At 38.5% G+C, this 14,018-nt stretch overlaps 1 protein-coding gene across 1 annotated transcript; it reads right to left on the minus strand.

Annotated features, from left to right (window-relative positions):
- Positions 1-2,611: 2,611 nt before the first annotated feature.
- On the minus strand, positions 2,612-13,152 carry LOC127525913 (equilibrative nucleoside transporter 1-like). The gene is made up of 4 exons (XM_051919225.1): positions 13,048-13,152; positions 11,745-11,830; positions 6,045-6,244; positions 2,612-3,442 (listed from the first exon to the last, which is right to left on the minus strand). The coding sequence occupies exons 1-4, from the start codon at positions 13,139-13,141 to the stop codon at positions 3,334-3,336; spliced, it is 489 nt and encodes a 162-aa protein (XP_051775185.1). The 5' UTR covers positions 13,142-13,152; the 3' UTR covers positions 2,612-3,333.
- Between the last annotated feature and the right edge of the window lie 866 nt (positions 13,153-14,018).

Here is a 14,018-nt window from a genome sequence, read left to right on the forward strand (position 1 = left end):
CTGTCAGTACCCTGCATTGCAGTTTCTTCATCTGGTTCGTCTAAGGTCCATTCTTCTGGTGGTTTCAGAATTGGAAGACTGTCGTCCTGTAGCACGGGTCTCATTGCTGAAGTCAGATTAGGATATTCCATTGACTTCTTGTTTTTGGCAGAGAAACCAGACACATTAGTCAAACAGAAGTAACAGCCCCGTCACATGGTGTTTCTGTTCTCGCCATATCATCGGAACATTTGCATCGTCTTTCGCAGGGGTCGGGAACCTTTTTTTGGCTGAGAGAGCCATGAACGCCACATATGAGAGCCATACAATATGTTTAAAACGAAATGCAAGTAAATGTGTGCATTTTATGTAAGACCAACACTTTTAAAGTACAATAAGTCTCTGAATTCTTTTTAATAACGTTGTTGTGGTGTTGCTAACCAATGATGAATGAAGTACTTCTTATCATTAATGCGACTTCTGGTGCTGCATGGTTTTGCTGATGGCTTTGTAGTCTGCTTGATACGAGGTGAAGTTAAGCAGGCGTTGAGACTTCCATCCATTAAACGTCTGTTGACTCATCCAAAGCGAGAGAAAAGAATGGTGCTGCATTTATGTCCTTCACTTGTGTTGCCTCAATTTGATTTGCCATCATGATGGTACGATCGTGAACAGTTCTTGACGACAGAGGCATGTTTTTTATTTGTTTGATTATCTTGTCTTTATCCGAAAAGTGGTCAAAAAGTTCATTGGCAACATCAAGCATGAATGTTTTGGCATACTCCCCATCTGTGAATGGCTTTCCGTTTCTCACAATTGCTAAAGTACCAGCAAAGCTAGCCGAATTCCAGTCACCTTGTTGGGTCCAAACATGGAGTTGCTGCTGACTAGCTTGCACTCTGCACAGTAGCTCTTGACATGCTTTCTTCCTGCTGTCCCCTGCAGGATATTTCGATGCAAATGTAGTATGGCGTGTGTCGAAGTGCCGCTTTATATTTGACCGTTTCATCGATGCAATTTTATCATTGCATATTAGACACACTGCAGAACCTGCTCTCTCCACAAAGGTGAATTCCTCTGTCCATTCCTGCTGAAAAGTACGATGATACTCCTCTTTTTTTCTTTTAGCCATCTTCTTCGATAAAAGGGTTTCTGCAATTAGCTAGCTGACTACTTGATTAAAAGGAGGGAAGTTTACTTCCTGACCTCACAACGACCCATGTACGTTACGCATTATCCAATAAAAATTTGGTGTTGTCCCGGAGGACAGCTGTGATTGGCTCCAGCCACCCGCAACCATGAACATGAGCGGTAGGAAATGAATGGATTGAAATACATGAGAATGTTTTAGATTTTTAACGTTATTATTTTTTTATTAAAGATTTGTCTGCGAGCCAGATGCAGCCATCAAAAGAGCCACATCTGGCTCGCGAGCCATAGGTTCCCGACCCCTGGTCTTTCGAGTGCCTCTGAGCCAGGTTCTCAGACTGACAGCATATGTCGCACAGCAAATGTGAGGCGCCCATTCCTTGTCTTGATCACCAATTTTGCAGCCGAAATACAGATGATAATCTTTCTTCACAAGAGCAGTCCTCCAACGTCTGAGGCACAAGTGTATATTAGCCACAGATATAGCAGAATGTATCATGGCTGTTACGACATTGACAAGACATATCGCCCGACACCAAAACGTCTATAGCATCAAGCTTACTTACTGTTAGATTGCTACAGATACTATACTTTACTATACTGATACTATACATACACACTGACTATCTACTGTATATTAATCAAATGAGCAGGATCGGTGTATGCAAACCACCTTTATAGCATGCTGAGAATGTGTCAGGCTCGTTCAGACCTGCCCAGGCATACCCAGGATGTCAACTTCCACAGAACAGCTTCCAACCTGGCCTAATTCCATACCTGGACATGCCCAGGCTGCACAAACCGTTGTTGATAAGTCACTTATGGGAGCGAAAAATGTTAGGATGCAAATATAAGAAAAAATCATTACAAAACTGAAGATTTTTCTAAAATGGCTTGATGTGATATTCGTGATCAGCACCCAAAAATCTATAAGAATCAACCAACAGTGTTCAAGAAACAAAAACTTTGTTGTGCAGTGAAATTAGTATTTGAAAAATATCCATTAATGCAAGATGACCAATACTAGCATAAAGTCAGTATCAATATTAACCCATGAAAAGTGAAAATGGACTGAAATAAATTCCCCATCTAGCTATTAATATTAGTTAAAACATAGTAAATAAACACTGTAATTCATTAAAATTATATAAATAGTAAGAACTTGGAAAGGAACTGATTTACTGTATAATGGGAATACAAATGGTACACAATGGACAAGAAGATCAGGGACTAGCTGCAATTATTGTTTATATAAAAGACTAAAAGTTCCAGGGCTTAAACCACTGAAGCCTCCTACTTCCCAGTTTGTCCAGTTTTAAACCTGTCCTACTGTATATTTATATCACTTAGAGAAGCTGCACCTTTCCTGTGTGATTAATTATTTCAAACACCCTTTAGCTGTAGGTTGATAACATCGCTGTTTTTTACATATAGAAGTTCAAGGTAAAATCGGAACACTAAACTAATTCCTAGTTGAAGTCAGACAGAACATTTCTTTGTTAGAAGATGGACGAGCTTCCAAATTTGCCAATGCTTAACAATGAGAAATTTTGAAATTTAAAAATTTTGTACAGCATGATCTGTTCAAGATATCTGAGTGAAAAAGGAACTGTCTTGGCAAATTTTCCTGAAGAATAAGTGTGCCACATTTCAGCAAAATTGATCCACTGGGGGCCAAGTTGTTTTATGCGGACTGACAGATATGAGCTTTCACAATAGGTGCAAATTATATGAGAATGCACCTAAAAATAGAAGACAAAATAAAATCTAATATCAAAAACAATATTCCCATGCAGAAAAACCCCAAACCAGACAAAACACACTTAAGAAACAGACAAAATACTACACTAGGCTGTTTATGATCTACATGGATCTTGTAAGAGCTCATGGCTGGTATTCTTCATGCATCTTAAAGACATGAATATTAGGTTAATTGCCAACTCTAAATTCTCCCAGTATTTTTAATTGTGAGTGTGTAAGTGAGTCTGTGCTCTGTGATGGAATCCCACCCTTTCTTGTTCTCAAAGCTACTAATATAGCTCTTGGCCTTGGTGAACCTGGGTGGGTTTGAAAATCAATAGATTGATAAATATTCAGGATTACATTCAGATCTACATTTGGACAAGTGCGTTGGGTGGGGTTAGAACCTGCAGTTGTGTAGTCTCAAGTTTTCCTTCTTAGCCAGTAAGTTGCTGAAAAACAGAACTACACTATAGCTGTGAACAGGAACGCCAGAAATCCTAGGATGGAGCCATAAACAGAGAACAGGTTCACCATCTCTCCTGCAATATGCACTTTATCCACAGGCATTATCCTGGAAAAGAATACATTAAAAAAGACAAAAAGAAAATATTTCCTTTTAGTGCATGAATAAAATACCTAAAAATATTTGCATTAAAAATGTATTAAGTTGATCCAACTTTGAGGACTGGTTCATATTTACATAGAGGACTAAAGACATGTGAAAAAGTGTAGCACATAATACTTGGAAACCTTCAAATCCATCCATCCATCCATTTTCCAACCCGCTGAATCCGAACACAGGGTCACGGGGGTCTGCTGGAGCCAATCCCAGCCAACACAGATCTCAACTTGATAATAATATGCCAAGGTTATTTTAATAGTGTTTAACAGGCTATGATGGGGAAAAAATGGTCTTTTCCCTGTCAAAGCGTTTTTTATTGTCACATATCAAAATGCAAGGAAAATAACTTATCATTTCTTGATGGATTACAGAAGGACAAGCCATTTTTGCTACTCCTTTAATCAAAGCAAAGAATTTTAATACCACAACAATCATTCATCCTTCTCATTTAGAGTTCTGCACACATCTGGTGGGAGATAATATGATTATGCAGAAAAGTGCCAGGATTCAAGTTTTAAAAGTTGGTAAGTTTTAAAGAGTCTCTTGTCCTGAGCAGATCTCTTCACTTGAAGTAGTTTTAATCGTGTTTAGTAGAATAAGAATCCGCTATTCATGCAGCACACGTTCAATCATCCATTGTATTCAGGTTTAGGTTAGTGTCTAGGAGAAAGGCTTTTGTATTGGCAGTAGAGACATTCTGCTTGACTAATCAAGTCAACTTAGCATAAAAGGGGGAGGGCAGAAGAGGGCATGGCAAGTAATTAGTATTTATTTGGACATAAAAATGCAAACAAGTTTAAGAATAGTCCAGAATAAGCATGCTATTAGTGTAACATAGTGGAAAAACTGAGTCTACAGTTGACGTCAGAAGTTTACATACACTTAGGGTAAATTCTTTAAAACTCACATTATAACCCCTCCATAGATTTTTATGCTAACAAACTGTAAATTTGGCATATCGTATAAGACATCTACTTTGTGCAGGGCAAAAATATTTTTTTCCAACAATGTTCACAGCAGGGGCATAGCCAGGATTAGATGTTAGGGTGGGCTTGTGGGTGTTGTAGTTTTTAGTAAAATATACTGTATAACGGCATTTTTCCAAAAATACATCTATTCATACTGTGGTACATTCACATAACTGAATTATTGGGATCAAGCAAAAGTTGGGCAAAAATTCTAAAAGGCAATCAAACATTGTTGTTTCACGGTGAACACACAGAAAATCAGTCCCTACCTGTCCTGTAAAGTTTTATGCTAAACAAAAGCGTCACGGCTTTAGATTGAACTGGTGAACGGTTTCGTCATGATCTACATTTTAATCAAGATTGTGTTCAAATGATAAGATAGTTAAGTTGTTAAAACGAAATGATGACACTGATGATCTCAAACACATCTTGATTTATGGTACAGTAATCCCTCCTCCATCGCGGGGGTTGCGTTCCAGAGCCACCCGCGAAATAAGAAAATCCGCGAAGTAGAAACCATATGCTTATATGGTTATTTTTATATTGTCATGCTTGGGTCACAGATTTGCGCAGAAACACAGGAGGTTGTAGAGAGACAGGAACGTTATTCAAACACTGCAAACAAACATTTGTCTCTTTTTCAAAAGTTTAAACTGTGCTCCATGACAAGACAGAGATGACAGTTCTGTCTCACAATTAAAAGAATGCAAAAATATCTTCCTCTTCAAAGGAGTGCGTGTCAGGAGCACAGAATGTCACATAGATAGAGAAAACAATCTCTAGCAAACAAATCAATAGGGCTGTTTGGCTTTTAAGTATGCGAAGCACCGCGGCACAAAGCTGTTGAAGGCGGCAGCTCACACCCCCTCCGTCAGGAGCAGGGAGAGAAAGAGAGAGAGAGAGATAGAGACAGAGTTTGTTTTTCAGTCAAAAATCAATACGTGCCCTTCGAGCTTTTAAGTATGCGAAGCACTGTGCAGCATGTCGTTTCAGAAAGCAGCTGCACAAAAGATAGCAACGTGAAGATAATCTTTCAGCATTTTTAGACGAGCGTCCGTATCGTCTAGGTGTGCGAACAGCCCCCCTGCTCAATCCCCATACGTCAGGATCACAGATAGTCAGCGCAAGAGAGAGAGAAAAGTAAGCAATCTAGCTTCTCAGCCATCTGCCAATAGCGTCCCTTGTATGAAATCAACTGGGCAAACCAACTGAGGAAGCATGTACCAGAAATTAAAAGACCCATTATCCGCAGAAATCCGCGAACCAGCAAAAAATCGATATATATTTAAATATGCTTACATATAAAATCCGCGATGGAGTGAAGCCGCGAAAGGCGAAGCGCAATATAGCGAGGGATCACTGTATATAAATCAATAAATATATATGATATAGTCAATAAAAAGTGAAATACTCATCTGTGAACAACGTTGGGGAAAAAAATACTTTTGCCCTACACTGAGTAGATGTCTTAAATGATATGCCAAATTGGTAGTTTGTCATAGGAGGGGTTATAAAGTGAGTTTTAAAAAATTCTCCCTAAGTGAATGCAAACTTCTGACTTCAACTGTATGTCTGCTACTTACTGTGTTATATGGCAGGAGCAGATGGTCCGCAGGTAGCCACCCATCATGGCAAAAACTAGTACCAGTACTATGAAAATAGCATCATACTTGAACACAACTGGGAGGTGACTGCGGGGCTGGACATTGCAGAATAAAAAGGCAGGGAGGAAAAGACTGTACAGGCCAACGAAGAGCAACAGCCATATACGTCTGGCACTAGGCTGTGGAGAATCAATCAGAAAAAAAGTTTATTAGATACAAAAAACTAGAATGCATTCATGTGGAATCGAGTTAGTACTATTGTAGTGGCTTAAAGTCTCAAAATTAAGCAAATGACAAGCTGAAACCAAACCATGGGCAAGGAGTTCAGTCAAGTCAAGCAAGACTACAAGGAAATCACTGATCGGCAGGCTTATATGTCACTCAGGAATGAGACTGCTACTTGATTGGATGTCCCTAATCATAACAATCATATCTTAGAATAATACAGAGGGTTCATTTAATAATTCATTGAAGGCAGCTGCTTATGGTATACACCATATAAGTTAACTCAGGAGGTTGGAAGCAGCACGTTGCCGCACCTACCACACGGCAAACCACCCATTATTGGGACCTCAGTTCAGCCTTGCAACGGGTGACACCTCAGCACCACACTGAACAGTGTGAGGGTTTATATGGTGGCTGAAGTGCCAATCCTGCCACCAACCCCCAAGTTTTCCCTGCAAGTTGGAGGACCAGTTAATATACTGTAAGTTAACTATGTTTAATGTTAAATTACTTCATGTTTGACAGATATGTCTACCTAAAATGATTTACTGAAATAATGACAATATATGATAAAAAATGTTAATGTTTTAACAATTAGATGAAGCAGGCGTCAAAACAGCCTTGCAATTTCAAGTCCAACATAGAAACCACTCCTTTCATAAAGAATGCACCAACTGTACAGTAATTTATGGCTTCATTATTTTGTCAAACTGACAATTTTTAGTCAGTTTCTGTAGCTCATATACTTTTATATATCTCTCAAAAACTGCTAAGTCCTGCCCTCAACACTTTTAAAGGATTATACATAGACTTTTCATTATGCCCTGATTTTTTGAATTTAGGCCTACCAGATACCATTACCAAATTAAACATACATGCACAGCTCATTTTGTTAGCATATTTAGGGAACACTTTCAAGATACTCTTAAAAATAGCTTAATTCAGAAGTCAACTAATCAGCACTATGTATGAAACCTTCACAGATTTTAAGACAACAATAGAATTCTGCAGCCTTTCATTTTATTAAATTAAATGCTGACCACTAATTTTCTCTGTGGCACTACTGTGCAACAAATAGACTGAATGTAATATCATTGAAATTATGGTAAGCACAAAGTACTTGTTTCTGTGAACCTTTGAAAATGTAAAAGCAAAATTAGAGGAGCTTTCTTAGTTAGTGATGAGCCAACACAAGACCTGGGAGGTGAGAGAGGAGCATATACTATAATTTTAATATACTGTAACTTCCACTGCAGACTTTGGTCATCTTACTTATGTCAGTCTCAGTAAGTAATTACAGACTGGCTTGATTATGTTGAGATCAGGATTCTATGGGGACCATACCATCTCTTGCAGAATTATGTGCACCAATTTTAGCGCAGATATTTTTTTTTATGATTTCAGTCATGTGTTTGGGGTCATATTAATGCTGCAGAATGAAGCTGGGACCAACCAAACCTGTACTTAAATGTATTGCATGATGGCTAAGACTGTGTGTGGCAGCAATGAGGGAGCCATCGATTTTGATCAAATCACCAACTCATTTTGTACAAATGCTGCTTCGTGCCTATAAGAAACCTCTACTGTGGTTCATTGTTGGCTACAGACATTCATTCATGAAACATTCTGTAGCTGTTTGGTGGACACACTACTTTCTGTTAGAGCCAAAAATTTAAAATTTTTAACTAACCAGTCCAGGGCACCATATGTCATATTTCTTCACCCCAATCCTTGTGTTTTTGTGCACAAACAAGTTGTTTGGCTTTATTGCCACCTTGGAGGAATGGTTTTTTGGATGCAGCTCTTCCATGAAGGTCACTTCTGATAAGACTGTTGGTATGCCAAGGCCCTAGTGGTTTCTGCCAGTTGGGAGCTGAGGGCAGTGCTGGACATTTGCCTATTTCAAAGGTACGTTCGCTTGATATACAGTACTTCTCATTTATTGCACTTGGTTTACAGTCCTCAACTTTGCCCATTTATATTTGCTTCTACAGAAGGTCATGGGCAGCAAATCTGGAAACACCTGTCTGCTGTACAATTTCTGCTTGGTCCTTGATAATGCAGGATGACCACCTTGTGGCTTGTTGCAAAAGTGCCATGGTGTGTGATTTGCAGGTTAAACCACCAAGTTTACCCCAACCTCCCTTGTCCCTTGCACAGTTTTATTATCTGTACACAGCTGTTTCTGTTTCAATTAATCTTAATTTAAACCTACACTTTATGTCATTAATTAGCATCCATTTGCTATATTTGCTTAATCAAGCACTGAACAATAAAGATCTCAGATTGTTTAACTGAAAAGTGGCCTATTACTGTCTTAGCTTTCTTTCTTTCTTTCCTTCCTTTCCTTTCCTTTCCTTCTCTCTTTCTTTCACCATCAGTAAGACAAATGATTTGACAGTGGACATATGGAATGTGAAAAAGCCTCTAATACCAGTCACCATTCAGTGGAAGGACATGGAAGTGGTGCAGAGCTACAGTACAAGCACCTGGAGGTTCACGTAAACAGCAAACTGGGCTGGTTTGACAACATGGTGGTATATGAAGGGGCAGAGTAGACTGTACTTCCTAACGAGACTCGGGTCTTTTGAAGTAAGCAACAGGGTGCTGAAAATGTTTTAGCAGTCTGTTGTAACCAGTGTGGTGTGTTCTCCTGGTGAAGGAACTTTAATTCAAAAGATGCACAATGCCCGAACAAACTTATCACAAAAGTCTGATCCATCACAGGGCTAAACCTGAGCACACTGAAAGCTGTGGTGGAAAAGAGGATGGTGGTAAAACTGTATGCCATCATTAAAAAAAATCCCCTCCAGGACAACGCTCTTTTGGGACACAGGCTCATTCTGCCACTATCAGGCATTTCAGTGCTTCCTTATGACATTTCATACTAAATGCTGATACTCAAAGTTTATTATGCTATTAATATTTTTATTAATGTATTATTTATTTATTTAATATTTATCTATCTGTCTATTGATTCATTGTATTACTTTTCCCTGTGAGCCTGGATCTTTGTTTTTTTATGTTTCTGCTGCTGTATGCATCTACATTTCTCTTTGGAATTAATACAGTTGCTCTAATCTAATCTATTTCAAATATCTTAATGCAGTGGTTCAGCTTTGGTAAGACCAATGCTTGGAACTGTAAAATACACTCTTTTCTATTGATGTACTAATCCAGAACACAATAAATTAGAACTTTAATAAAATTTAGACAAGAACAGGCCATTCAGCCCAACAAAGCTTGCCAGTCTAATATAAACAGCCAACTAACGCAAATATTTTTGTAAACTTGTAGTAGTGCTACGGAATAAAGGACTACATATCCCAGCGATCCCAGTGGTGTTGTTCGATTGGACATCAGCAGAAAAAGATGCAGGGGCTGCTGGGAAGAAGATATGGTCAGCGGGACCTTTAAAGAAGGAACCTGCAAAACGAGAGGGGGTGTGAGGTCTAAGGTCTGAATTCATCCATCTGTCTTTTCATCACAGTCACAGATTTTCATATCCTGGATTACTGTTCCTGTCTGGATGTATGGGTTGTCTTATGTCTGTCAGTTGTGTGAGTATTGATCGTACTGGTCTCGTCTTTGTCAGAGGGGCAAAAATCCCAATCTCATCACTCCTCTCCACATCAGAATATCGGTAGCACAAACTTTGCATTGCTTACAGTGAACCGTTCACAGGATCTCTCTCTCTCTCTCTCTTTCATCCATTGTCATCTGGTGCCTCTACTGTACATTTGGACTGTGTTTTGGACTTTGTCATTAGTGTTTATCGTTCTGGTTCATTAGTGTTAAGTCGTGTTATTATTTGTATTACCATAGGGGAGTAGGGAGGGTTAGCTGTTCATTTGTTGTTTATATTTCTATTTTCATTCAATATATTGCATTATTAGTGATTTAATCTGCTGTTTAACTGTGTGAGTGAGTGTGTACAAGTTGAGCCAAGACTAGGTGCATTCCTGAGGTCCCCACTGAAAAAATAAATAAATCACATTCACTTCAACAGTGTGAATCTTGGCGTCACCGTGGCCACTACAAACTATTTAAAGTGTCTAGAACTTTTCACAGTACTGTATATGTTCAATATGCCTTCAGTATTGGAAATTGTACACATAATCACATGGACACTACTTACACAACATGATGATAAGTTGTGTGGCAATTATAAAGCTAGAGATTTGCAAAACAGCTTGAGTGATAAATTTTTAAAATAATGACACTTTCTCAAAACCACTCCATTCAAATCAGAGTCATAGAAGGCCAGAGCCTATCCTGGCAGCACTGGCCACAAGGCAAGAAACAGCTCTGCACGGGGCACCAGTGCAATGAATGGCCTATTCACACAGGGTCCATATTTGGATTCATCGATTACCCTAACCTTCACATCTTTGTGAATGTGGTAACAAAACTGGAGTACCGAGAGAAAAACCCATCTAAACATGAAGAGGACATTTAAACACCATAGGGAGAAAAAATTCACAACAGTTATTTATATTCAGGTGTGTGATTTGTTTTTAAAAGACTAATTAATTTTAAGTAAATATATTGTTTCAGTAAATATTATTCTCCAGTTTTGTTTTTTATTTCAAATGCAGAATTTGTTTCAAAAAGACTAATTGCATCGGCTAGTCAAATTAGTCAAAAAGACTAATTGTATAGCAGAAATCTTCAGTCAAACTAAAATCCTTTAGGTGCTAAGAAAAATATAAAGTGGAGAAACATTTTTATGTCTTATAATTTTTCTAAATACAGTACTCTAATCTTATGAAGGTTTTCATTTTTTTTAAAGTCAGTGAGCTAAGCCAGGGCTGCACATATTCTGCCATGAGATGATAAACAGAAAGTGTTACATCCACAAACAGCCATTCAGTTATTTCACTTCTTATACTATAATGCCATGCATTACCTGTCAGCAAAGTAAATTAAGAGTGACACCTTTATTCAACATGAATTGCAGTGTTTAAGATAAGTTGGTTACATTTATTTTCACTTACTAATTGAAGCACAGGCAGGTGAAATGACTTGCTCATAGCCACACAGTATCAATGGCGGGATTTGCTCCCACAACTACAAGGTTTAGAGTTCAAAGCCTTAACCACTACACCACACTACCTACCTAACCTGCACTAACAAATCTCCACACTATGATCCCATTTTTATATTTACAAAATCCATCCATCCAACATTAAGCCTCCAGTGCCATTCATGCTCCAAAAGGAAGACAACATGAACCTGACCTTAACACAGTTTGTTATAATTCAATCAGTCAGTTCAGTTTGTACTTCAAATGTTGAAGTAAAGAGGTTAATGAAGTATTGAATCAGTTATTAAGCCATGCCTTTGTTCAGTGACAAGAAAAGGAAACTAAGCATGAGCATTTACAAAAGATGTATTTTGCCTGTAGCTGTATTACACTCTAAAGGTAAAAACAATTAGTAGAGCAATACTTACAAATACATACAGCATGGTGGCAAACCTGCCAAAGGTGTCACTCACTGCAAGCAGCAAGTAGGCAAAAACTGGAGAAAAAAAACGCACTGGAAAAAAATGAAAAACAATTGCTGGGTCAGCTCTCTTGTCAAAATGATACAATATCGGAAAGAACAGACACAAGAAAGATATATCAAAACAGTGAATAAATGAGTAACTGAAGAACATCTCAAAAATTGCTATAAATCTATCAATTAAGTATCTAAAATTTGTTCACGCACAAAAATGCTTTGTGTGATGTATTGTGGTTAAGGACTTGCGCTGTTATCTGGAAGGTTGCTGGTTCAAATCTTGTTACTGCCAGAAGGGATCCTACTCTGCTGGGCCCGTAACCTGAAAATTGCTCCTGGGGTGCTGCACAATGGCTGACCCTGCACTCCAACTCTCCAAAGGTCATGCAAAAAGACAATTGATCTTTAATCAAGTATATCAAATGAAAATCAAAATCTTATTTTGAAATTCTTTGTGTAATGTGTCCTATCAGGCTGCTGTACCAGGAGGTGTGTGTGCTGGTTATCAGTCTGTGCTGTAATATAACCCAACAAAGAAGGCCTTCCTTTGTATCCCAACTTGTTAGCTGTATTATTGTTGATCATGGATATTATAAAAGTATTATTCTGTTTATAAATCTTATGGAACATAACACCTTCAAATTAGCAAAAGAAACCATATGGCACTTTTGAATCCGTCTTTCTGTAGTCTTCTTCAGCATTACTGGGATCACTTCTTAAATGCAACTGTAAGAGCAGTGTTGCTTTACAGTAATAATTATTAAAGTAATTAAAAACAAGCCTCATATCTTGGGCCAATGGGTGTCTCATTGTGTGTCTTGTGTCTGTCAGTTGTGCGAGTATTGATCGGACTGGTCTCGTCTTTGTCAGAGGGACAAAAATCCCAATCTCATCACCCCTCACCACATCAGAATATCGGTAGGACAAACTTTGCATTGCTTACAGTGAACCGTTCACATCGCTCTCATCCATTGTCATCTGTTGCCTCTACATTTGGACATTTGGACTTTAGCATTACTAGGCTCACTTCTTAAATGCATCTATAAGAGCAGAGTTGCTTTACAGTAATAATTATAAAAGTAATTAAAAACAAGCCTCATATCTTGGGCCAATGGGTGTCTCATTGTGTGAATGACTCCTTTCTTTACCCTTAGTCCTGTCCAAGTAATTATTTTAAAAACTCTTTTCTCTTCTTTCATCAAAACTCCTTATTTTTTACCTCTCTCTCCCAGTTTGATTTTATAGCAACTTACTCCAGAGACCATCAGTCAGTGTTAGAGGCACAACTCTGCCCACGATGGATGGGACGGTGATAGTCCGGACTGCCAGAACCACAAAACCAATCATACACTGGACCCACACCTAAAGGGGAAAAATAAAATATGAAGCACAGGTCAGATATGGTAGCATCCTTAAACTTGGGTGTGCTGGAGCCTATCCCACCAACACTGAGTGCAAGGTAGGACACACATCTGGGATGGGATGCCAATTCTTTGCAGGACCTACTCATTCAAGGGTCCACACTCACTCTCACAGAGATTCTCTGTAGATTTGCCAATTGATCAGAAACTCATGTCATGCAAATGTAGAATACAGAGTAGATGGAGAAAATCTCACACAGAAATGTAAACTATTCAAAGATAGCAACAGATTGAGCCAGATGCAGAATGTTATGTTAGCTTGTCAAATAAGTAATTCATGTCATTTTCCAAGCCAATCTGATCTTCAGATAGATTTGAAATTCATAAGAAGGACTGCCCAGTGGCAAAAATGACATACGAGGGGGTACCCCAAAATAACCGGAATCTGTACCTGGCCCGCAATCTAGACTTAGTTGTGGATTTCACTGCTAGATGTAGCACACTTACAGTATTCTGTGGCAGTCTGCCAAGTGGCATTGCTCTGTATTGTTCGTACGGTATTCTGTGTTGGTTTTTCTTGGTGCTTATTAAATGTGTTCTGCGAATTTTGTGATGGGTGATCATAAAGAAAACCTAGTCTACATTAAATTTTGTTTTCTCTTAGGGAAAACAGCTGCTGAAACTGTAATGATGCTTGACGCTGCTTTTAAAGAGGAAGCTTTAAGTAAAACACAGATCTACAAGTGGTTTTCGCATTTCAAACGAGGGGAAATGACACTTGAAGACCAACCAATATCTGGCTGACCTTCCACAACTAGGAATGATAAAAATCTTGAAAAAGTTCGCAATGCAATTTACAAAGA

The sequence above is a fragment of the Erpetoichthys calabaricus genome, chromosome 1, assembly GCF_900747795.2.
Source record: "Erpetoichthys calabaricus chromosome 1, fErpCal1.3, whole genome shotgun sequence".
NCBI classification, from domain to species: Eukaryota; Metazoa; Chordata; class Cladistia; order Polypteriformes; family Polypteridae; genus Erpetoichthys; species Erpetoichthys calabaricus.